Here is a 26,302-nt window from a genome sequence, read left to right as displayed (position 1 = left end):
AACACCTGTCAGGGATGGCCTAGATAATCCTTAGTCCTGGCGTGAGTGCAGAGGTCTGGACTAGCTGACCTCTCGAGGTCCCTTCCAGTCCTACCATTCCATTCGGGTGGCTTCAGGGAATATTTTCCTTAGCCCATCTACGTCTGCCCTCAGAAATCAGGGGGACACAAAGTGCAGCAGAGAGCAGGGAACAGCCGCTGTCCCCGGGGCCAGGCGCTGCCCCAGCACACAGCGCCCCCCAGGCAGCCCGAGTCCGAGTCCGAGTCCGGCCAGCGGCGTGCACAAGGGGGTCCGGTGTTCCCTGTCTGCCCCACCCTCCTCTCCACTCAGCCGCTCCCGCCTCCCCAGCGCAGCCGCCCTGCCGCCGACCCTGCCTGGCCCCCGCCCGCCGCCGCCTGACCCGGACACGCGCCCCCGGCCAGCCCCGCTCTCGCCTCCCCCGCCCGGCGGCGGGGCGGTTTCCAGGCGGAACCCGCCTGCGCGGGAACTGGCGCGCTCGGCAGCGGGCGCCGCCGGTCGGCGGAGCCAGGACACCACCGGGCTCCTGCCGCTGCCGCCGCCGCCTCCTTCCTCCTCCTGCTGCTGCTGCCGGGCTGAGCGGCGGGGTCGTCGGCAGCGTGACACGAAGCAGCCGCCTCCGGACTCCTCTTCATGGCAGGGAACTTCTGGCAGAGCTCGCACTAGTGAGTGGCCCCCGCCCGGCCCGGGGCTGCCTGGAGGGGGGCGGGTGGCCGTGGGGCGCCTGGTCCGGCAGGAGGGGGCTCCTGGGGCTCGGGGCTGGCTGCGGGGGGGGGGGGGGTTGTGTGCAGGGGCTTGGGGTAGGCTGGGCGCAGCTGTCCCTGTGGCCACGGTGCATCTGGGAAGGTTGGGCTCGGGGTTGTGGAGACCACAACAGTGTGGCCGGGGGCTTTTAAATCCACCCGGACGCTCTTTAACCCGGTCCTTTGCCCAGTCACTTCAGTTTGCTCCTGACTCCCTCCCCCCCCCCTTGTTTCCACCGCGGTTTTTTTTTTGTTTTTTTTTTTTAAGTGAAGGCCATAGAAAGCTTATTAAACTTGTGTGGAAAGCTGTTAGGTGGGGGTGAGGGAGTTCTGTACTCGATTTGGGCAATGCCAATAATTTATGAATAATAATTAAAATACCTGTGTGGTGTTCTCACCCGCAGACCCGGGTTCTGACACAGCCAAATTGTGGGCCAGAGAATGTGTTTTGGAAGAGTTGAATTTTTTTTTAACAGACAAAACAAAATTAAAAAATAAGAACATTTTCGAAACAGTTGAGAAGGAGATCTAGAGCATGAAATTAAAACTTGTGACAGAAGGAAGAATAGTGTGATGGGAGGAAAATGTCTTTTAGCAAAATCAGGCACATGATCATATAAAATAGGGTTCATAAGGGACTTATGATGATTCATTGCTAATTAAAATGACTCAAATAGAAATATTTATAAACAAAAATAAGCACTTATCTGTTTTAGTAGCTAGAGTATATTGGTATCTATATAGTTAAACCAGCTGATCAGTTTCTCTGGCTTAGTAGCAATTTTCATAATACCTGCAATTTAGTCATTTCCTTTCTCTTCTATTTTGTGCCTTACTCACTTGGCTACCCTGATTGTAATAATTGGGAATGTTCATGTACACACAAACGATTTACCAGTAAATCCACAACTTTCCATCCCACTCTAGCGTATGTATACATAGGTGACCTTTCCATATTTATACATAGGATAAGCATGCAAAACTCATGACTGGACAAGCTCAAGAAGTATGATTATATGTAGGAAGTGGAAGTGGTTCAGTTAGACTCACACAGGTTAAGCATATGTATAAATATTTGTATGAAGCATGTAAGTAATCCCAATTGAAGTAGTCAGATTAAAAATGTTGGCAACTAATTAAAAAAGGTAATTGTAGCATCCGTGGAAGGCTAGCATTTTAAAGGTTTTTTTTAAGCGTTTGTATATTGGGGTTGCAGAAAAAAAGTCACAAATGCTCCAGGAATGGCTGTGTAAATACTCCCTTCACGTCTAATAATATTCTGCACCAAGGAGAGAGAGAGGAATTGTAAAGCCTTTCCTTGAAGGAAAGGCCCTTGAACTAAATATGCAAGATAGCCAAGAATGAACTGATAGAGTATCTCATTATTATACAAGAATGAAGAATGCAGATCAGTCCAGATTTGAGTATACAGAATTTTAAAAAGGCATATTTGATAAAAATATAGAATAAAATATATGAATAACTGACAATTTATCAGTTTTATAAACATTTTCAACAACAAAATTAAAAGAAATCCTCTTACTTTTTGTGAGTATTTTCCCAAAAGCCTTACTTTAATGACCCTAATGAGTATTCATTTCACAAGAGTGCCTCTAGTATTGCAAGACTAGATTAAAGAGATACTGTCAGCCTGTTTGGTCCCCAAATGTAATCTGCAATCTAGTTGTGCTGGAGACACTACATAATGTTTGTGCGTAGTTTTTAAAAATTGCTTTCCCCCCCACCAGTTTACAATGGATTTTGGATAAACAAGATTTGTTGAAGGAACGCCAAAAGGATTTGAAATTTCTGACAGAAGAAGAATATTGGAAACTACAGATATTCTTTACTAATGGTAAAATGGTTTTATTTTTAGCTCAGCTGTTTAGCCCATATTGTATTTACCATGTCTGAATTCAGGTTTCAGTTGCTTAAAATATCAGTTTCTCATAACATCTTATATACATTCTCTCAGCCTATTTAACACGTAACTTTAAGTTACAATCTTTTATAAATTATTCAGATTAGCTGTATTCTTAGTTGTATGAGGAGTTTTATAGATAAACTAGCTGCATATGTATTTCACAGTTATGTTATGAAATTTCAAAAGTCTTCCTTCTTATTTTCAGGAAGTTTCTGTAAAGACAAAAAGAGGGAGGGCAAAAAAAGAAGCAAATTTATATGTAGAGGCTTAAAGGTTAGAATGTGGAGTTATTTAGGGCTTGATCCTGCAAGGTGCTGAACACTCTGGCCCTGACATTTAAGCACTGGAATAGTCCTGTTGGAGCAATGAGATACCTTTAAAAATCTGAGTAATGTAGGTGTTGCTGTACTCAGCATTGCAATGCCTAAGTCTAATTTTTAGAAGTGATTTAGGGCACATCCACACTTCAGAAAAAAAACAAACAAAAAATGTAGCAGTGAGTCTCAGACTGAGTCAACTGATTTTGGGCTTGTGCTGTGGGGCTAAAAATAACAGTGTTGGAGCCCGGGCTCTGAGATCCACCCCAGTCACTGAGTCAGTTGACTCAGGCTCTGAGACTCGCTGCTGCAGGAATCCCCCCCTCTGCTCCCCCCCCCCCCCCGCATTAATGAACCCTAAGTCACTTCTGAAAATGAAATTAGGCTCATAAATCAGTTAGGCATTGCCATGCTGAGCACAGGAACACCTAAATAGCTTTAAAATCTGGGCTTAAGTGCTTTGTGTCATAAAGACCAGAATGTTTAAGTATCTTGCAGGACCAAGCCCTAAGGGAGAAAAGACTCTTAAACTAGCACTTTGTGCAAAGTGCTATTTAAATACTCTCTTTGAACCGTCTTGTAAGATAGGTAACAGTATTTTCTCAGTTGTCTGGGAGGAGAAACTGAGACAGAAAGGTTTCAGAGTAACAGCCGTGTTAGTCTGTATTTGCAAAAAGAAAAGGAGTACTTGTGGCACCTTAGAGACTAACCAATTTATTTGAGTATAAGCTTTCGTGAGCTCAAATAAATTGGTTAGTCTCGAAGGTGCCACAAGTACTCCTTTTCTTGAGACAGAAAGGTTAGTGACTTTCTTGAGGGCACTTATAGTCCCAGCATCTAACATGAACTCTATAACTCTAGTTTTCCATCCCCCACTTCTATGCTCAGATGCATTTCTCTTTGGCATAGCTATTCTTATTTACAATTACCAAGATTAAAGTACTCTGCAAAATCTGATCACAAATAATTTGGCTGTATTAACACTTGTATAGTACAAAATAACTGAGTGAGCACTCATGTTTATCTAATGAATTAACTATCCTAAAGTTCCTTGAGGACAAAGTAAAACAGTATTCTGATTTTGTAATGTAACAAGATTTAAAAGGACATTGATAGATTTATGAAAACTAAAATATTTTAAAAATCTTACTTTTTCCGTTGATGTTGCTTTTAGTGCTTCATTCCTCTTGGACAAAGAAAACAGACTAGTTACTTCCATTTTCTGGTGAAGATTACCAGCTGATTAAGTGAATGTCAGTCACTTGTTTTGTTACATACTTTTTAAGTTAGGTTTTTTTAATCAGCTCTTACCATTGTCCAAAGAAGGACGTTTGTGACCACTTTCATCTGTAGGAGTGTGGACATTTACTAGAATTTATGTTCCTTTGGAGTAGACTAGTTTTCTTTTCTGGTTTTCATGCATTAGCACATGTTTCGGTTACAAGCTGTTAAGAAAAGTATTTCAACTTTAAACAGAAATGTTTTCATTTTTAAATCAAGTTTTTGAAATGGTTGTGAAAACACTTTTTAGTATTAAATTTTTGTGAAACATTGAAGCTAAACAACCTAATAACATTCTTTAAAATACTTCATTTGAAAGCTTCCATTTATAAGGTTTCTTTAGGCACTTATCAGTTAACTTTTTTTTTTTCTTTTCTAAATCTCACTTGGTTTCTCTCTCTGGTCACATATGGCCCAACCATTCCCTCCTACAGAAAAACCCCAGGGGAAGGGAAAATGAACTTATAAAATTCTGTGTGGCTTACTGCATGGATTTTTCTGATGCATCATCCCCAGTGTGAGGACACCAGCATGTAGTCAGATCAGGGGACACAATACTGTAATTGTGCAAATGTTCAAGATTCATTGGGAAGCTTGTGGATATTGAGGCATTTGTGCAGAGACATTTCATGTTGCAGCTTGGCTCCTTCCTTGGCAGCATTGCTTATTTATGAGCCTTGATGCCATTGGCAGCCTGGCCTTAACTGTGCAATATGTGTTTTCTCTCCCTGAGGGAATGAGAAGGTCACAAGTCAGAGATAAGGACTTAGTTTTACTTTGAGTAATGTTAACACATGACATAATTTTTTCCTCTGCAAAATCTGCTGGGTAGCCAAAGAATAAGGCTATTAAGAGTGACTTTCCCTCAGGTTCATCCCACCTCCAGCCAGCCATGCCCCCAGTACCTTCACATTCTCAACTGGAAGCCGTTTAGGTCCTTGCATATGGGGAGAGAGCTTCTGTTGTCTGTGGGAGACAGTGGACAATGGCGCATGAGCAAACTAGACAATTACAAGTGCTTATATGCTTCTAATACAGTGTAAGATTCTAACAATGTTTAATAATTTAAACTGCTTGCTTTTCCCATCTGATACCACTGTTTGGTTTTTGCTGTACATGCTTAAAATATGTTGCGTGTAAACTAAATGACATAACTTGAGACCTCTGTATAAAAGGCACGATACTGATATGGCATTGCTTGCTCGAACTAACAGCAGAGAGAGAAATACAGGAAAAGTAGCATGTGTAATGTTTCATTCCATCGTTCTTTAATCCCACCTCTGCTCTGTATCCCAGACTGATGCATCTAATGTGCTTGGCACCTTTCCTTTGCCTGAGAGGCCAAATGAGCTACCTGCACAGCTGACACCAGGGCTGCTTCTTGGCCAGCTGGCAGAGAACACTTGTGATGGAGCAGCTGACTACTTCCTCTGGTCTTCCATCCCCTTTCCCTAGACTAAACATGTCACTTCTCCAGCACCTGCTGCCTCTGCCAAATCCAGTGACCATGTTTGTTGGCAGCTTTATTCAATTTACAATGCATGTAAAAGTCAAGTTTAATTTAAAACATTTGAATTTTAGACTGTAAAATGGACACCCACATTTTACCCAGTGGAGGCTGTGTAGTATGTGGTCACCTTCCCAAGGGACATGCATAATTTGTGCATAATGGAGCAAATTGTCATCCTCATCTTTAAGAAAATGTCCAGTCCACATACACCACAGGCTGCAGCATGCATCCACTGTTATCAAAATGGCCTGCTGAAACATGGTCTCTGTGGAGTCAAACCTCTGAATTTAAAATGAGGGCTGTCTGATCACACTTTAGAACCCTTTCAATCCAGTTTCTCCGATGGGCCCCATGTAGTGTGCCCAATAAATGGTACCAAATCATATTAAAACGCAACTTAAATATATTGTTCATTTTTTTTTTTTAAGTCATCCAGGCTTTAGGTGAACATCTTAAATTAAGACAACAAGTTATTGCCACTGCTACAGTCTACTTCAAGAGATTCTATGCCAGGTAGGACTGTTTACTATAATGGTACAAGAATAACGCGTTTGTTAGGCAGATTTTGATAGCCCTTTAAAAGTGCAATAATAAAATAAAAATGCCATTTTTGTTTGTGAATGGTGTAAAGCTTTTATGTTGATAATGTTAAACAGTTTTTACTTTTCCAAAGCAAGTGTGGTGCTCTTAATACATTAATCTTTCTACGTGTGTAAAACAACGTATAATTTTGTTATGACATTTCAGATATTCCCTAAAAAGTATAGATCCAGTATTAATGGCTCCTACGTGTGTGTTTTTGGCATCCAAAGTAGAGGTATGATGTATTATAATTTTCTAATGTAAAACTATATGATATATAAGGGAGATGAAATATTTAAGGTTCTTAAGGTATTTTTTGTTTCCATGATTTGGGGGTTCAGACCTCTTTTTTTCTATGGATTTCTGTATCGCTTTAGCGTCAGAGAGAAAATTCCCAATGATAGCTGCTATTAAGTAGTACTTCATTTTTCACAATGTTGCCTGAGTTACTGGCCTGTTTTCTCAACCCTAAAGGATCTTGGAGATTTTGACAGAGTGTTTAGATGATATTTTAATGTAGTTATTTATATATCTTAAATTGTGCTGCTGTTCCGTAAAATCTCCATTTTTATGTGGTTCAGTTTTGTCTGTTATGTATAGAAACTGGTTAAATGTTTACTCCAATTTTCAAATATAATTGAAATTTTACTGTGTTTTTCACTGTATATGGGAAGGGATCTCCAGAATTTACCACACTTTTTTTTAATTTCAATAGCAAATGCTGTAGCTCAGATCTTTATTTTAAGAAAAGTGTGTGAAGTTGGATGGCAAAGGATATTGGTAAGGAGGAACCAATCTTTCCAGCTGAAGCTCCCTGACTTGAGTATGGCCAGGGTCAGCAACGCCTGAGATTTGTTATAATCTGGAGGATGTTCGTGGCCCTTTGTGAAATAAAATGGTCTCAGGTCATTCTTTGATAGATGTCCACACACACACACACACGCACTCTGCTGATGTTACAGCTGGTTCAGCTGAACCCTTGTTAGCACTAGTGAAAGTCTTGGTGTAGACGAATCTTTGGCAGCATCCTGTGTGTGCAGTTTCTTTTTATCACTGTGTTAATTTAATCTTCTGATAATGGCAGACAGAAATAATAGATACACAGTTTTAATTTACACAGTATTGGAAACACTGGGTGCCGCCAAAGCCTTGTCTATACTTGGGCTTCCACTGGTGTTAAGAGGGCAGCTGAACTGGTGTTAGCACTGTTGGGAATGTTTCTGTAAAATTATTCAATGTAAATAAGGCCTTGTCTTCTCTGCTAATACTGCCAACAATAATGCATGAAGACTGAGCTAGCCTTGAAACATTACCAGTGGCTTTCTAGAACAGGGTTTCCTCTCAAACAAGATTGAGATGTATTGGTAGTGGGATGTTGGAGCTTGCAGTATGACTGCCTATTCTGTATGGGTACTATACATAAATTAAGTATTGTGAATGTGACATTTATGAGTATTAAATGTTTGTTACCATTCATTTTAATGAGAACAGTGGAGTAATTATTAAATTAAAAGTAACCTCTGTGTTGGTGTAGCTTTACTTAAATAATTAACTCATTCTGATCACCTAAACAGAAATTTAATAGGGAAGAAAATATTTAGTTAAAATGTAATGTAAAAAAAAAAGTCTAGCAAGAAAACCCAGTGCTTTTAAACTGATAAAAGTGTGATCAAATGATATTTCAGCAAGTTCAATACTAACTGGGTCACCTCATTTACCGCTCTTCTTTGCTCAGGAATTTGGTGTGGTCTCAAACACAAGGTTGATTTCTGCTGCTACTTCTGTATGTAAGTGTAAATGATGTGTTTGTTATACTATATTAAGGAAGCTATTTTCAGGGGAGAGGAGATGTTCACTTTGTTAAGAAATAGTTTCTTATCAAATCATGAGGGATTTTTAACCTTGCTCCATAAGGGCAACTCATTTACATCGTCTGTGCTTTTAGGGGAAAAGACACCTGTTTGAAGTGTGTATGTGGAAGAAAAGGTCCTTTCTGTGTACCATTCTACACTGGTATCAATTCTGGTGGGAACATATCAGTCAAATCATAACTAAAAATAAGGAGCCATGATGATTGTCCTAAATAAAGAAACCCTGAAAATCAGCTCTAGATTTCAATTCAAGCAACGGTGTAAATCAGAAGTGTTGGGCTTTATTTGTCCTTTTTATCACTATTAGCTTTCGTAGAACTATTATTCTGTTTGAGATTTTTGATAGACCTAAATACTTTTTGTTTGTTGGAAAATTACTAATTGCAAACACATTGTTATAGATTCAATTCATTTTCATAGGTCAAGCAAAAGATACTATTTCTAAGTTTTTATAAAGTTAAAATCTAATTAGAGAAAACACTTAAAAATTATTTCCCCTTATTCTCCTTTTCCATTCTTTCCTATAACTTCCTCTCATTCCCTGAGGTCCTTAAACTAATGACTTATGCAGATGAATTCTATGATCCAAACTAGAAGGCCCAGCTGCTCTCAGCTGATAATTTCTCACTACTCTGCTCTTCAAAATGTAGGTCAATGCATTCAAAACCCCACCTAGAACTTGAGAGGACAGGTAACTGGCTGCATTTGTAGCTTGTGTATGCAGTATATCACTCCATGAGGTTAGCCCTGTGACAGTTCCACCACCAGAAGATGAAACACTTCATCAATGCCAGCTGGAAGACCAAAGATCCCACCCCAAGAAACCCTAATGGTTGGGAGAGGAGGAGTTATTGCTGAACCAAAGTGACATCCATAATATTGTTTTCATTTTAAAAATAAACGATCTTCAGATTAGAATCTTAAAGTTTGTAGAATCCTGTATTTTGACATTTGGAAAAAGACTAAGCTTGTATATGATATGATCTTCTAAGGACTGACTTAAGTTACTGAAAAAATATTTATGTAGAATTCTGCGACTAAAAATACGTCAGTACTGCAGTTAGTAGGTTTGCCATTTTACATTAAAACCTTAGCAAGAGTGCAGATTTGTGTAATAACTTTGTGCATCAATGAGGACAGCAGATATGTATTTGATAAAGATACAGGAGTCTAAATTTAATGTTAGTTTTCAGGGATCTTGCAATGCTTTAAAAACAAAATACTCCACTGTTCTTGGGAGCACACATTGAGCGGGAGGACAATGCACAGGTGGCTTTTTCTTCAACCTCACTTTTGTATGTCTGTCTTCTGCCTGTGCCTCTGTTAGCAGAGCTTCTTCAGCAGCACAGGTTCAGCGGATTGGTATAGGACTTTGGAGAGGAGGGGAAAAAAGTTGAGTGGAAAAAATAGGAGATGCATAAAAGGAAACTAACAAAAAGGAAGACTTGCTAGTTAATTGAGACAGTTTGGTCCTTTGCACTTTGCGCAGTTGCTAGAGGCACTGAGGAGGCAGTGTACACTTCCCCTTGGGGAGAAGGCACCTTCAATTGATCTCTAGCAACCTCTTCACTCTACCCCTGCAGTTGAGTGCAGGAACAGCTCAATAGGGCGATGGCTCCAGCATGCTTTGGAAATCAAATCTTTTCCCCACAACTCTCCAAAAAATTGGAATTCTTTTACCCCTACTTGCCTGAAAAAGCGTGGTGAGGAGATCTTTTCTGCCCAACTTCAGAGTCAATTAAAGAGCCATGATGAAAGGACTGTCCACTGATGGTGAACTGTAGTCTTGTTTCTGTTTGACAGAGAGCAGTATAATTGACCTGCAACTGGGTCTGTTCCTAAAACTTGGCTTGGTCAAGCTATATTCTCCTCCACTTCTAATGCTGTTTTTCTCAGGCAGTGGTATACACAGGGTTCTCTTTTTAAAATTATTATAGAATTGTATTGTTTACATTAGTTTTTGGCTTCTTGTGTAAATTAAAAACAAGTAAATGAAGTTGCAGTAGTTTTCTGAATAAATAGTCCACATAATCATTGAGCAGTTCATTATTGTTTTTAATCTATTGAACAACTCAAAATTAAAATTACTCTTTTAATTTGAAACTAAAATTTCCATCTAGTGGCGTGATCCTACAGACAAAATTCACATGGAAGTATATGGAATGTGCATACATACCTAAGGACTTCAGGTTCAACCCTTTAGTTGTTCAGAGGGCTAGATCCTCCTCCCACTGATGTCAATGGTATAGTAGACTTCAGCCAGAATCAGGCCCTAAATTACTGTCTCTCAGTATTACAGGGAACACTGTCTACTCAGAAAATGTTAATTGTTGTCCATTTTGTTCAGAGGGGGAGTTTCTAAAATAGGTTTAAAAATGCATGATCTGACAGAACTGACAGTCTTTATTCAAATAATACTTCATCTTTCAGGAATTAAACCACTGAGTTATACAATTGAGTTAATTCTCCTCTTCCAAGTAGGATTGTTCTTTATGTATAGCAGTAGATCGTTAGTGGCCAGATAAGAGGGTTTGAGGCTCTACATGCTGAAGAACTAATAGAAATAAGTAAAGAAGAATATTTGATTTAATTTTGTCATTATTTTTAATATATCAATCTCTTTTTACTACAGTGAAAACTAGGTTTTCTTATGCCTTTCCGAAGGAGTTTCCTTATAGGATGAATCATGTAAGTATGATATAACTCTAACGAATAAATACATAGACAAGCATGTGTGAGCAGGAATAAATTGTATGTCCTTCTTCGAGTGCTTGCTCATGTCCATTCAGCTTAGGTGTGTGTGCTCGCCACATGCACAAGTTGAATGGGCATGAGCAACACATCTCGAAGAACACCAGTTACGGAGAAGATAACTGTCTTTTTCTTACAGGTGGAACAGCTCTGTATCATAAATAGGGGCCTACCAAATTCACGGCCATGAAAAATGCTTCACGGACAGTGAAATCTGGTCTTTTGTGAGCTTTTACCCTCTACTATACTGAATTCATGGGAGAGACCAGCATTTCTCAAATTGCGGGTCCTGACCCAAAGGGGAGTTTCAGGGAGGGTCGCAAGGTTATTTTAGGGAGGTTGTGGTATTGCCACCCTTACTTCTGCACTGCCTTCAGAACTGGATGGCTGAAGAGCAGCAGCTGTTGACTGGGTGCCCAGTTCTGAAGACGGCGCCCCCACCCCAGCAGCAGCGCAGAAGTCAGGGTGGCAATACCATCCCATCCCACCCTTACTTCTGCACTGCTGCCTTCAGAGTTGGGTGGCCAGAGAGTGGCAGCTGCTTACTGTGGGCCCAGCAGGCAGCAGTGCAGAAGTAAGGATGGCAATACCATACCACAACTTCTGCACTGCTGGTGGTGGTGGCGGCTCTGCCTTCAGAGCTGGGCTCCCAGCCAGCAGCCACTGCTCTCCAGCTGCCCAGCTCTGAAGGCAGCGCTGCTACCAGCAGCAACGCAGAAGTAGGGGTGGCAGTACCACACCCCGCCCCCCCTCCCCAGACACACAACCCTGGGTCAGGACCTCTACAATTGCAACACTGAAATTTCTGATTTCAATAGCTGAAATCATGAAATTTACAATTTTTAAAATCCTATGACCCTGAAGTTGACCAAAAATGACCATGAATTTGCTAGGACCCTAATCATTAATTTAGTGACCTGACTTGTGCGATTCTGGCTCTGCATGAATATTTAGCTCCTTTGCCTTTTTATTTAATTCATATGGCTACAACATTGTGACTGTTTTATAAATGTAATGCATTGTACTATTTTGTAACGAGAGGCAATTAAATCTCAATTTGGGGCCCAACTGAGTGAAAATTGCACCAGGCAATCCTTTGGAAACAAGTTTTTTTTCAGGTCTTCCATGGAAAAGTAAGACATATTTTTTGTTAAGTAATTTCTAAGCAATATAGTTTCACTGTTGTTTCAAGGTTATTTCAAGCTGTTCACAATTAACTTTGAATTAGTTGTAGGGAAACTTTCTTTGGGTAACCCATGTCCATGCTTGCAGTTTCTTTATGAAAAAGTTACTTGTTGTATCACCTACTTTCCTTAAATTAGTAGAAAGAGAAATATTATAAAGGGAATAGAGAAATAAAGTGGGACTGAAGAAAATAGCAGTAATTATACAGCAGTTGGTTACTAAGTACACTGCTCCAGGGTAGATCAAAGTAATTCCAATTCCTGGGATACTCACCAGGCCTACACATGGGAACAGTTGGCTCATGTTCAGCGTTTTTTATTTTTGTCCCCAATATTTAATCTGTAGTAAAAATCTGTCCCTTTTTCTACAACTCTTATTTAGACTTAAGAAATTTCCAAGTGTTGTGAAGGCAATATCTTTGGTAATGAAGCCTCACAATAATGAGGGGATTGGTACAGATTTTATTAATGTAATATATTTCTTTCAAATTTACTTCCTTTTAGCTTTTACTATCATATTCCCAAAGGCAAAGCATGTCTCCTTACAGTCTTGGTAACTGTGATATATAATAAGATACTTCTAAATTCTAATCTCAATATAATTTTTCATTTTCATTTTTACTGCTCTCCAGCAGAGCTGGCCAGCCCAATGTTATATATTAATTCTTCTTTAGATCTTGATGTAGATCCCTGGGGGCAATGCTGTGCTGCTATTTTAGGGTCAAACTCAAAGCCACATAAAAGTATAATATTGAACAGCACTGCTATTCTGGTTCTTGTTGAGTCAGCATTCAGTTTATAGAATTGTATGATACATCAAGGTTTGGTTACATGGAACCAATACCATGGGAAACTTCAGCATACCCAATCTCTTAGTAGATACCTCTGAAATTACTTATTGGTAATAAAATATGTGATTGGAGGCTGGTAACTGACGTTCCTATTTGCCACATAATTGTATTAGAAATGTTAAATGTCTTCTAGTTTAGTGTAATACAGTTAGTGCCATCGTTATAGTTCATAGCCTTTCTTAATATACAGGAAAATATTGCTTGCTTTAACTAAACAAATGCAGTCTAGTCCCCGTCTTATGATGCTAAGCCATCATCCTGAGTCTTGAATATGAGATATCTTGTCTTGATGTCTATAATTTATCAGAATATTTTAGTAACATTTTATACTCTAATATCCTATACATCTGTCAATATCCCAGATATCCTTTTCATTTCATTTCAGTCTTTGCTGTAATGGTAGAGAAACTAAATCTACACAGGCGCAAGTGTCCTCAACTGTTTTTAACCTCCAATGAAGTTGGGGGCACTCAACCCCTTGAAAGATCCGTCCCCATGTGAACAAAGCAGCATAAGTACTGTAAATGAAATAGTCTATAGAACATATTCATAGAACAGTTAAATGAGAATACTTAAGTACACAGCAATGACAGAAAAAAAAAAACTGTCCTTAGAAGTGGAGTGGTTATTAAAATGATGAGACAGTTGACTAGCTAAAGATGCTTTCTGTTGAGATATTTCTTAATTGGTTTGTAGTGTTTCTATAAAAAAAATTTGGAATTGGTGAAAGCGCTGTGGAATGACTGGGGTTTCTTGCGCAATTCGTAGTATGTAGGAATTCTTGTATGTAAAAAAATGTATTAGTCTGGATGCTGACTAACCCTTTATTCTCTTTCCTGTTAAGAGAAAATTGTTGCTTAATTATATTTTTAATTCTTTGCAGATATTAGAATGTGAATTCTATCTTTTAGAATTAATGGTAGGTGTCTTTCTCTTACTACCAGATTAGTTTATTTTTACGGAAATAATATGTATGGAGCTGCCATTTGTTTGTTCAACCTGAGTTTCATTGTTGAGGTTCTTATTGTCCCCTTTTCTCAATTAACTTTTGTGTTTTCGAATATGTGGAGGTCAGCGACCCCCTGTATATAGGTTGCCTACCATTTTGCACTGTAAAGATTCTAGTGATCATTTTTGAAAAACTCGAATATTTCCATTATGTGCAGAAGGACTCTAAAATTTAACAGGGTGAAGACCCTAGGGTCGGAGATAGAGATGTATCTTTTGTACCAAGAAATTCTGTTCAAGTTTGGCTGAGAGAAACTTTTGAAAGTCACCATTTTCCTTTCAACTAAACTTTGGCAGTGTGCCAAAATAATAACTGAATGTGAACATTCAAATTGTCACAGTGCAAATCTGAAGATAAATTCATTAATATTTGTGAAACATTCAGATATTAGAACATTAGTGTTCTAGAAAATACCACAAGGAAATTAATAATTCTGTATTCATTGCAGGAGTTGGATGGTGTCCTGTTAAGACAGGGCCACAGTTGATAATGAAGATAAAAATAAATATTGAACATCTGCCTCATTCCCTGAACATTGTCCATTTTGTGCATTGAATGAGGCAGGGGTCCTGTGGAACAGTACAATCATGTAGTTAAATATTTGTGCTCAAATAGTATGTGATCATGTAACTAGAGACTCTAGCATGATGCTGTGCAGGAGGCCGAATTAAGGTTGCATAGGGAACCTAAAATCTGACATTTCCTAACTTTTGAATGCCTAACTCTACAACCTAAATAATGTTGTTTTAACATAGGTTTTTAAATATGTAATTGTATACATTTGTAATGCTGCCACTACCTGTATCCAGTACTATAAAGCACTTAAACGTACCAAATACAGGTGAGCAGTTCTTGGAGTTGCCAAAATACTAAATAATTTATTTAGTGTCTGCATCTTCAGAGCATCACACCAGTATTTAGCTAACTTGAGTCTTTGTTAGGGTTGTTTGGGGGTTATCTTAATTTTTATAGTGGAGGAAGAGAAACTGAGGCAGGGAGATTAAGTGACTTGTCCCAGGCTGCAGAGGGAGTGGGCTCAGATAACTATTCTACACCTCAGATAACTAGTGCCAGAAAGAGGAGCCCTTTTAAATGCATGATAAGGATATGAAACATAGGTTAATTTTTGTAAATATGCAAGAACAAATAGGTTTCAGATTAACAACCGTGTTAGTCTGTATTTGCAAAAAGAAAAGGAGTACTCGTGGCACCTTAGAGACTAATCAATTTATTTGAGCATAAGCTTTCGTGAGCTACAGCTCACTTCATCGGATGCATACTGTGAAAACTGCAGAAGACATTATATACACAGAGACCATGAAACAATACCTCCTCCCACCCCACTCTCCTGCTGGTAATAGCTTATCTAAAGTGATCACTCTCCTTACAATGTGTATGATAATCGAGTTGGGCCATTTCCAGCACAAATCCAGGTTTTCTCACCCTTCGCCCCCCCCTCCCCCCCCCACAAACTCACCCTCCTGCTGGTAATAGCCCATCCAAAGTGACCACTCTCTTTACAATGTGTATGATAATCAAGGTGAGCCATTTCCAGCACAAATCCAGGTTTTCTCACCCCCCCCCTTTTTTCCAAAAACCACACACACAAACTCACTCTCCTGCTGGTAATAGTTTTTTTGTTTTAAGATATGAAGGTCGCTATCTTAAAACAAAAAACTTCAAATCCAGACTCCAGCGAGAAACTGCTGAATTGGAATTCATTTGCAAATTGGATACTATTAATTTAGGCTTAAATAGAGACTGGGAGTGGCTAAGTCATTATGCAAGGTAGCCTATTTCCCCTTGTTTTTTCCTACCCCCCCTCCCCAGACGTTCTGGTTAAACTTGGATTTATGCTGGAAATGGCCCACCTTGATTATCATACACATTGTAAGGAGAGTGGTCAGTTTGGATGAGCTATTGCCAGCAGGAGAGTGAGTTTGTGTGTGTATGGGGGTAGGGGCTGAGAAAACTTGGATTTGTGTTGGAAATGGCCCACCTTGATTATCATGCACATTGTAGGGAGAGTGGTCACTTTGGATAAGCTATTACCAGCAGGAGAGTGAGTTTGTGGGGGGGGGGCGGAGGGTGAGAAAACCTGGATTTGTGCTGGAAATGGCCCAACTTGATTATCATACACACTGTAAGGAGAGTGATCACTTTAGATAAGCTATTACCAGCAGGAGAGTGGGGTGGGAGGAGGTATTGTTTCATGGTCTCTGTGTATATAATGTCTTCTGCAGTTTCCACAGTATGCATCCGAGGAAGCGAGCTGTAGCTCATGAAAGCTTATGCTCAAATAAATTGGTTAGTCTCTAAGGTGCCACAAGTACTCCTTTTCTTTTCAAGAACAAATAGTTATTTTAACAATGTTTGAAGTTACTGCAGCAATGAGATGTCCCAAATACCCTGTATTTGACTTTCGGTGTTTTTGTAACAGGAGAAATATTTCTTTTCTTGAGAAAGAGGTGTTTTGAATATTGGTGTTCTGTGCTGTGCTTAGGAACAGTCTCTGATCTTGAGAATTAATCAGACCTTAATTGCAACTGACTTTATTTACATGCATCTGACAAAGTGGGTATTCACCCACAAAAGCTTATGCTCCAATACGTCTTAGTCTATAAGGTGCCACAGGACTCTTTGCCGCTTTTACACATCCAGACTAACATGGCTACTCCTCTGATATTATTTACAGAAAGTTACTTTTTGTGACAATTAACATTTTTCCCCTGTAACAATGTACATGCAATATTTGATTTCAGCTTTTGTGTGTAGCACATATTCACTGACACAGCCCTCCAGTGTTGCATACCTATAACCAGTGATGAGCTGCCAAAATCTTAACAACCCGTTCCCTTCTCCCCCCACGAGGGGGACATTGCCCACCCCGGCCCCCCAGGACTCCTGCCCCATCCAACATCCCGCGTTCCTTGATGCCCCCCCCGGACCCCTGCCCCATCCACCCCGTCCCCTGACTGCCCCCAGAACCGGGCAGGAGGGTCTTGTGGGCCACCGTAGTGGGTGCCCACCCCGCCCCTAAGAGCCAGAGGGACCTGCCGGGGGGCGAGGTGGGGAGTCCTGGTGGTGCTTACCTGGGGCAGCTCCCAGGCAGCATCCGGCAGGTTCCTCTGGCTCCTAGGGGCGGGGTAGTGTAGTGGCCGCTCCCCACTAATCACATCAAAAGTGGCTCCTTAGGCGCAGACTCTGTGGGTGCTCCGAGTCTGCAGCAGCCATGGGGAAAATTTGGTGGGTGCTCCCCACCCCATGCCCGGCCCCAGCTCACCTCACCTCCACTCCGCCTCTGCCTCCTCCCCTGAACGCGCCACCCCACTCTGCTTCTCCGCGCCCCCCTGGCTTCCCGCAAATCAGCTGTTCGCACGGGAAGCCTGGGAGGGTTGAGAAGCAGGTGGCAGCTTCACGCTCAGGCCCAGGGTGGCAGAGGTGAGCTGGAGCGGGGAGCAGTTCCCCTGCGTGCCCCCAGGGTTACCTGCTGCAGCACGGGCGGCCCTCCTCACGCCCCCCGGCCCCAGCTCACCTCCACCTCCCTGGGCCTGAGCACGTAGCTGCCGCTTGCTTCTCAGCCCCCTTCCCCTGCCAGCTTCCTGCGCGAACAGCTGATCCGCGGGAAGCCGGGGGGGGGGAGGGGCGGAGAAGCAGAGCGGGGTGGCGTGTTCAGGAGAGGAGGCAAAGGCGGAGCGGAGGTGAGCTGAGGCCGGGCGTGGGGCGGAGAGTTGCCAGTGGTTGCTCTGCACCCACCAAATTTTCCCCTTGGGTGCTCCAGCCCTGGAGCACCCATGGAGTCTGCGCCTAAGGCGCCACTTTTGGCTGGTTGTTAAATTTAGAAGCCCTTTTAGAACCGGTTGTCCCTCACGGAACAACTGGTTCTAAAAGGGCTTCTAAATTTAACAACTGGTTCCAGCGAACTGGCTCCAGCTCACCACTGCCTATAACTAGCTATTGTTGGGAGGCGAGGGGGGTCTTTGTTCTTCCTTGTACACTCCAACCTTAAGAGAGAGTAAGAAAATTCAGAGCTGTTTAGACTTTTAAAACCAGTGTCCGTTATTTGGCAAGCTTCTCATGTATGGTATTATTTAGTGACAGACTATTTTCTGGCAGTGTTCTGAATTTTCAGTTGGGAATTATGGGTTTGTAGGCAAATAAGGTTTCAGTGAGCTGAAGATGTGGCACTTTTCTTTTCCCTTAGAGAGGCAAAGGATGTTGACAGACTGGCAATCAGTCTATATAATGGTATTTTAGAGAGAGAGTGCTTCCCTCATTATCCCAGAATTAGGGTGTCATGATGCTAAAATATATGAAACTGAAAGGGGAGAAAAAAAAGATTGTTAAATCAATGTTTATAATGCAAACTGATGACGGTGTATTTTCTATTAGAATTATAATTTGATTTTTTTAAACTTGTTTCTAGGATTGCTGTTTGATAGTGTATCATCCTTATAGACCTTTGCTCCAATATGTGCAGGATATGGGCCAAGAAGACATGCTGCTACCCCTCGCATGGTAATAAAGACAAAGGTTAATAATACTAGTGCATTCTTTCAGTAGGAAAGCTAACTTGAAAAAATAAACTTCAGAGATGGTCAAGTACAAGTTGGTTTGGCCATGTCTAAACACAAAGTGGCAGCAATTTATTGATGTACGTGTGTCTACACAGGGGTTGACAGTGGTGTAACTATTCTGGTTTCAAACTGATTTTAAACTTGTGTGTAGACCAGAACTAGTAGCACAGTGCCTGCCCTGCTAAATAATGAACACTGAATAGAGATGCTCTTTCCCTGCTAATGTGAGAGCTTTTTGTTGTACCTTGTCATAGTAGAACATGTCAGAAGTAGTATACAGTTGATCTGTTCTTTTAGATCAGTGATTTTCAAACTTTTTAGGCTGCGTACCCCTTTCCAAATAATGTAGTCTACACCAAGTGCCTCCATCTGAGATAGGCAGAGTCAATGTGGGTGGGTGGGGGTCACGGGCAGAAATCTGGAATGGCACTCCATTTAGCAATAGCTTCTAGAGGATTTCAAACTGAGGTGTGCGCCCCCCCCTACAGAGACATGGAGGAAGATTCAGGGGGATGAGTAACGACGCTAGGCGGTTTGGGCCAGCCCTGTGCAGTGGGGCTCGGGGAGGGAGTGCCAGCTCCACCCCCTGACTCACTTCAGCAGGTCATCCACCTCTCGGGGTTGGGGGTGTGCAACCAAAAATGGTAACTCAAAGGTGGGGCTCAACTCATTGCAACCTCCCTCCCGACAGGCTGGGTGGCCCACTAAGGTGAGTCAGGCATGGAGGTGGTACTCCCTCCTCAAGCCCAGCAGTGAGGCGCTGGCCCAAGTCGCCTGGTATTGCCGCTCGCCCTCCCCCAGAACTTTTCTCAGTGCCCCCCATTATGGGTATGCTCCCCATAGTTTGATAACTTCTGTACTAAATAAAATGCATTGTCTGCCATTACAGGATTTTTCTTGTATACCCAATGATGAGAGCTTGTATACCCCTAGAGAGATGCATACCCCAGTTTGAAAACCACTGTTTAGATTAAAAAAGCTTTCTTTTTAAAATAAAAATAAAATAGGCAATAAAAAATTTAGTCTGTCACTCTGGACTGTCTAGTAGAAGAAGCCAAGAGCTCCTGAATTATAACTTATTATAATTTATATATATATTATTATTATAACTAATTATAACTTAAACTCAGACATGGACTCCCTCCATAGCTTTGAACACGCTACTTACTCTTTTTGCCCTTGTTTCCTCCTCCGTAAAACGAGGATTAAAATACCTCACAGGAGAGCTGTGAGGATTGGTTGATGCTGACAATTTTATGATGCATCTTCAAAATATTTTGCAAAGCAACAATTTATTAGGAAGCAAAATATACTTCACATAGAGTGCTTAGAAGCAAACCATTACTATGATCACCTGGGAATGAATCAAAAGATTCAAGATTAGAAGTGTATGTACATGGATACATTTCAGAGTAGCAGCCATGTTAGTCTGTATCCGCAAAAAAGAAAAGGAGGACTTGTGGCACCTTAGAGACTAACACATTTATTTGAGCATAAGCTTTTGTGAGCATAAGCTTTCCGATGAAGTGAGCTATAGCTCACGAAAGCTTATGCTCAAATAAATTTGTTAGTCTCTAAGGTGCCACAAGTCCTCCTTTTCTTTTTACATGGATACAGATATTCATGATTTTCCCCACCTTTATTTCTGACTGTCTTAATGTAAACAAATTCCTCCTAAGTTTTAAAATAAAAACAGACAGTAACTTCTGAAGTAAAATGAGAATAAAGGTGAACAACAGAGTGTTTACTACTTTTGTTTGCACAGGAGGATAGTGAATGACACATATAGAACTGATCTTTGTCTACTGTACCCTCCCTTCATGATAGCCCTAGGTAGGTAATAAGTTCAACTATTTCACTGTATCTGAATGGTTTTATCTTTCATAGTGTTCCATGAATGGGCATTTCTTAGCAAATCCACTGTACTAAAGAATGTTGATTTGTTTATCCCCACCATCTCCTTCAATTAGCACTTCAGATGTTATTGATGGTGCAGTCATATGGCTTGAAAATCTTGCAAGAAACCGGAAAGCTTGATTGTGAGCTTAATCCTTGAAAACTATGTCTTGGAAGTGTTGTAGAATAGACAGTGGTAAAGGGAGGCAGAAACCCTCAATTATAAAGAAGGAAATAATAGTAGAAAATATATTCTGAAAATTAATCTTTTAACAAACTAATCTTTGTTCAGTAGACATGTCCCTACACTTATTTTACTTTGCAGCTTGCCTGCATGTGGCCTGTGTTGTCCAGCAGAAGGATGCAAGGCAGTGGTTTGCTGAGTTGTCTGTTGATATGGAGAAGGTATTTTTTTTCTTACTTGATACATACTGACTAGAAAGATATGTCATTAATATTATAAATGGATATTTTGCTTGCCTATCATTTAGATTTATACTCTTGTTAGATGATACACACTATGCATTGTTAAACGTAGGCAGGAGTTGGATGGGAGACATCTCAAAAAACCCAGATATTTCAGAAAGAGGACTTGGTTATTCAGCGCATAGCACTCTGTCCGCTGAGCCAGTTGTCAAGCACAGAGTGCTTCTGGAGTTGTCATTTTTCAGATAAAACCTAAAACTGAGCTCTTGTTTAGTTGTGGTCATGAAATAGCCTATGGCATCTTTCACAAAATAAAGGTGTTAGCCCAAGCATTCTGGCCAAACTCCAGTGTGGGCAATTCTGCCTAATTCTTTCTGCAGTAGCAGTTGCTTACTCGCCATTCTTATTTTTAATATAACTGTTCTGTACTTTCCAAAATGTTTTACACACAGCAAATCTTTCTGGATGAAAAGCACTATGACCCCAATTAATTAAAGCACTTAAGCTTATGCTTTAGAGCTTTGCTGAACCAGGCTATATGAATTACACTTTTGGGCTTGACTGCACAGCACAGTTGCAGTGTGTTGTGCATACCAGTGTAAGGTAAAATGAGCTGAACACGACAGGGAGTACAGGGGGAAACTACTCTGTACCAAGGGGTGGTGCTATGTAGCTACCAAGTTACTCCTGCTGCTGAACATATTTGTGTGTGTTTAGACTTCCCAGTTCTGATACGAGTAACAGTCTAGGTTTAACAGTTCACATCACCAGACTCCTTAGTCAATTGTGACTGATTTCAGAGATGTGTGTTGCTTCCATGGTGCTTAATGCTTTATCTAAACTCAGGTTTTGTTTGTTTGTTTTTACTATCTAACATTTTAAGTCAGTGATTGCCAACGTGAGAGCCATATATCACATGCAGTCCTTGCTTAGTAAAAATACTGCACTAGAAATTCATATTTGTAGAGGTTAGTAGGAAGAGAGGGGAGAGCTAAGATGGCCACAAAGCAAAAAAAGAGTGGTATGAATAAAAAAAATTACAAGAGGTGAAAAAAATAAAAAATTGGTAGACACTACTTTGGCAAACACAAGAGCAGCTGTGGGAAAGTTACAGTTCATAGGACAAAATACTTGTGCACTGGTCAGCCCCTTCCCTCCTTCAGGGTACCTAAACCAGTGGTTATGAAACCTTGGTCCACGGAACACCTGTGGTCTGCAGACCACTTGCTGGGTGATCCATGGTGAGCTGGCTGGTTATATGTTACTGCCTATCCTGTTTACCAGCTGCTAAATAGCCTTAAAAGAAGCTAAAAATACATACCTAATATTATTTTTCCATGTAATAGGTGGGATGTTTAGTTTTTGATGGGGAGAAAAAAAAGTGGTTTGTGTAATTCTGAATGGGAGGCAAAGTGGCCCAAGAGACGCACTCTCTTTGCAGTATCATAGAAATGCAGGGCTGGAAGGGGTCTCGAGACATCAAGTCCAGCCCTCTGTGCCTGAGGCAGAACATGTGAATCTAGACACCATCCCTGACAAGTGTTATGATGTAATTTACCCTAAGGAAAAGCTTTAGAACCCCTAAGCTAGACCAAGACCCTCTCAGCTATCTCTGGAAATAGTTAAGATTGCTAAATTGTTGAGACTGATGTGAAAGCCACTCTGATATAGAGAAAGCATCATATTTACATTTTGGTTGGTTGATGGCTACACATTTGTATGGGTAGTGATGAACACAGAACCACTATAGTATCTGATCTCAAATATCTCTTTCTAATTAGATTTTGGAAATAATCAGGGTCATTCTAAAACTGTATGAACAGTGGAAGAACTTTGATGAGAGGAAAGAAATGGCTACTATTCTTAGTAAGATGCCTAAACCGAAACCACCTCCAAACAGGTACTATACAGTTTTTACTTTTCTTTTTTCATACCACTTCATATATTGTACAATGTCTTAAACTAGACACTTCCTCTTAAAACACAAGTGAATATTTCATTAGGGGCATAGTAAATACAGTATGTTTACAGTCCAGATCTTTCCATGATAGACTCACTCCTGTCTACTAGTTTGGGAGCCATGAAGAAGAATTGCTTCTGGTTGATGAGAATAGTTTTAAACATTTTATTGTTAGTTTTTCTGACTAAAGTCATTTAATGGGAACTTCGTTTACATGAGCTCACCATAACTAGGAAGGCCTGCCTGCTCAGAACTGCATGTAAAATTTGCTCTTGTAGGTACTGTGATTGGGTGTTGTGTAAATTGACAATCTGCACATGCAAATCACCACTAAGGTGCAAATATGTAAGCTTAATTATGGTAACTGCAGAAGTAAACTGGGTGCACAACTGGACATTTTTTTTGCATGTGCAATTTTGAAAATCAAGTCCTTCAAGTGCTGGCTGTTTTGCATGCTTTCTAGTGGAATTAATTTATTTAGACCTAGTTATCAAAACAGTGGGTTTTTGATTGCATAGAGTTAGGAGAGGCAAAAAAAATGCTTTGAATTTTGTGTCTAAAGATTCTCTATTTCAAGAGGTTTTTAGTACTGTCTTCTATTGCACAATAGTTCTTCCTTTCTTAAAAGCTAGCAATGTAACTAATATACATTTTGTATCTGAAATATGTATTTCTCCCTCTAAACAGTGAAGGAGAACAGGGTCCAAATGGAAGTCAGAACTCCAGCTATAATCAGTCTTAAGACATTCCAAAGAACTTTATTATGGACCACTTTGGATCAAGACATACTGGGATCTTAATTGTGTTCATGAAATGGACAGAAGGTTTTAATAACGTCTTTGACAAAGAACTTGAAGAATAAATGGCTTGTTTCTATCAAGCGTGTTGAAAGCTTTTTCTTTAAAATTGCATGAACCCCTTTAACACTGGAACTACTGTATTAGCAAGATTTCTCAATGTAAGGAATTCAGAAGTTTTGAACAGAGCTTCAAAAGATTCACACATCCACTTCAGTATTAATAGTTTTGTTTGCTTTCAGAAAAATGTAGGTTGTCATTAAAGTGAAGATTATTTTTTAAACTGCAGTAATGAAGCCTGTCGAGTGTAACCATATTAATGGCCCTGTGTCTTCATCATTTTGTTTATTACTGAAGGAGGATGGTGTATAAATCTTGTCATTTACCGAGTTTGTTTTATAGCTAAGGAATATTATTAAAAAAAAAACCTAATCTTTCAGCAACAAAGGCTGCAAAAACCTGTAAAAAATGTTGTGAGTTTCAGTAAAACCAGTGCAGGAAAGAAATTAAGTTCCTCTTCTGGACTAAAAGGATGCTGTTTTACTCAGTACATGGAGCTCGGATATTTTTCCACAAAACCTAGTAGCCCAGCTTACCAGAAAAGTGCAATATGTATAGTGGACATTTGAGGGGAAAAAAAAAGTTTTCACCATTTCAAATATTAAAGTTTAAATTATTTGCAAGTACTATACTGTGCAATCAAATGTTTTAGAAGCACGTAATCATATTTGGATAATATTGCTATCTTTTTATTGTGGATTTTTTTGGTACAGAAAGGTATACACTGTTAATCTGCCTTCATGTTATGAATGAGATTCTGTAGAAGTTTACTGAAAGGAGTAAGCTTCATCCTGGCTGTTTTAAAATGTGACTAAGAGTAGCTCTTGAGAATTACTGCAATGGGATTCTTTTGTTACCTACTTGCTGGACAAAATGAGTTTCCTTCAAACCATGGGCTGTACCCTACATGCCTGAGTCATGCAGAACTCCCACGCAAGTCAAGATTTGGCCCTAAAGATTTTAATGTTTTGTCCCCCTTGCCCAACAGCTTGCGTACTATTTAATTCTCAACTGAAAATGCTGATTTGCCCACAAATAAAAGTTGAATGAGAAAAACTGAAGTCTAATAGCTTTTTGTCCAATCTAAATTTTTTCCCAAAGCATAGTAACACATTACACAGGTCTAAAGTATAGACAATAAGTGCTTGAAAAACCTGGCCCAATGGACCTTGTTAATTCTAAAACTTGACCATTTAAAAACCACCTTACTTTTCTGTAATCCTCTACTGGACTCCTCATTCAAAGATGCAACCCAAAAGGTGGTTTTGTATGCAGTCAATGAGGCTAGTTGCACTTATTCAAGTTTTTTTTTTTTAAACATTTAATGCAAATTATTAACACTTTATACTGAGAAAACAGGCATTTTAGCCTTATTACATTACTTTTGTTGGTAAAGACACTTGGTCCTTCTACTCTTGAAAATTGACATGTTGGTTTTGACCCTTGAAACTTAAACAGTATTGTTTGTAATGAGGACATGAGTAGGAATAAATCAATGCAAAATGACAATGATTGTGTGTAGTTCTTAACACTGATTGATTATTCCTGAACTAAAGCTTTACTGAGGTAGTATTCCTCAGTAGTAGCTGTGTTAGTAAGTATTTTACATAATCTACAGTTTTAACACAATATTTTAGACTAGAAAGTTAACCATTTGTTTTCAAAACTTCTTGCTTCTGCATGTAAATGTTTTCATGATTATAGTGGTGAAAGTATTTTTTCCATATAGTTCTAAGGAGTTCACTAATTGCATTAGACAAGTATCACTTCTCTGCTAGTCCTCAGAGCTAAAACGCCATTACACTGTTACCACAGATACAAGAAAATGGTGACCAGAAAATCCCTACCCGAATGTGGGGGTAGGGGGGATAGGAGGAGAAACAGTATAACAGGTTATAATGTAAAATAGTTCTGACTGTTAAGATATGGTAGACTGACCTCAAAAAGAAACTGTATCCACCCCCCCAATAAAGTAAACAGCATAAATTGAAAGCCTTCCTAAAGTGAAATAGACTAGCTGGTTTCTGGTACCCTTTAGTAGGATGTCTACACCCTTTAGATTTTTTTTAAAGTACTTATCCCCACATATTTGTACCAACATTTAAGATATGCATGACACCAACTGTCCCTGTAAGGCAAATCTACATTAACACCCTTAATAAAAGCCTGCAAGAGAGAACTTTAAAGTGTGCCCTTATCACCAACAAATCAAGGTTCTGTCAAAACAACTTAGGTGGAGAGGAGGAAGAGTTCTACTGTTGAAAAGTGCCCTTCCAAAAGCACCCTCTTCCTTTAAAAGGGGGCGGGGGATGGCTAGCTTAGTGCTCCTGTAAGTCCCACCTTTGGGGACTGAACATAAAGAGGTGGTCTGTCAGGTCATCAAGTAGTATGCCAAAGAAGGCTAAGTCAAAATTCCAACTCCAGAGGAAAGCTATTTGTACAGATTAGGGGACATGTGTAGTTCACTTACCATATAAAGCACTGCTAATTCATGTTCCAATAACTTGCAAATGGACTTAAGCAGCGATTCTCAACATTTCCCCAC

General features: G+C 40.1%; 1 protein-coding gene and 1 long non-coding RNA gene across 4 annotated transcripts; one reads left to right on the top strand and one right to left on the bottom strand.

Annotated features, from left to right (window-relative positions):
- The first annotated feature begins 540 nt into the window (after positions 1-540).
- CCNC (cyclin C) lies at positions 541-25,266 on the top strand. Of its 2 annotated transcripts, XM_077812862.1 has the most exons (12): positions 541-683; positions 2,510-2,616; positions 6,222-6,306; positions 6,541-6,610; positions 8,111-8,162; positions 10,879-10,934; positions 13,916-13,951; positions 18,468-18,559; positions 20,384-20,451; positions 20,840-20,919; positions 22,722-22,840; positions 23,588-25,266. In XM_077812862.1, the coding sequence occupies exons 1-12, from the start codon at positions 652-654 to the stop codon at positions 23,640-23,642; spliced, it is 852 nt and encodes a 283-aa protein (XP_077668988.1). In that variant the 5' UTR covers positions 541-651; the 3' UTR covers positions 23,643-25,266. The 2 variants fall into 2 exon arrangements, with proteins under 2 accessions (XP_077668988.1, XP_077668989.1); XM_077812863.1 differs by lacking the exon at positions 2,510-2,616 and having other exon boundaries at positions 556-683.
- LOC144262716 (uncharacterized) lies at positions 2,623-5,699 on the bottom strand. 2 transcript variants are annotated; one of them, XR_013345605.1, is made up of 3 exons: positions 4,769-5,699; positions 4,153-4,447; positions 2,623-2,897 (listed from the first exon to the last, which is right to left on the bottom strand). It is a non-coding gene; the product is annotated as an uncharacterized LOC144262716 (long non-coding RNA). The 2 variants fall into 2 exon arrangements; XR_013345606.1 differs by having other exon boundaries at positions 4,153-5,011; positions 5,189-5,699.
- Positions 25,267-26,302: the final 1,036 nt, after the last annotated feature.

Source organism: Eretmochelys imbricata, chromosome 3, assembly GCF_965152235.1.
Source record: "Eretmochelys imbricata isolate rEreImb1 chromosome 3, rEreImb1.hap1, whole genome shotgun sequence".
Classification (NCBI taxonomy): domain Eukaryota; kingdom Metazoa; phylum Chordata; order Testudines; family Cheloniidae; genus Eretmochelys; species Eretmochelys imbricata.
Note: the sequence above shows the minus strand (reverse complement) of the source record. Positions and strands in the feature narration are given on the sequence as shown.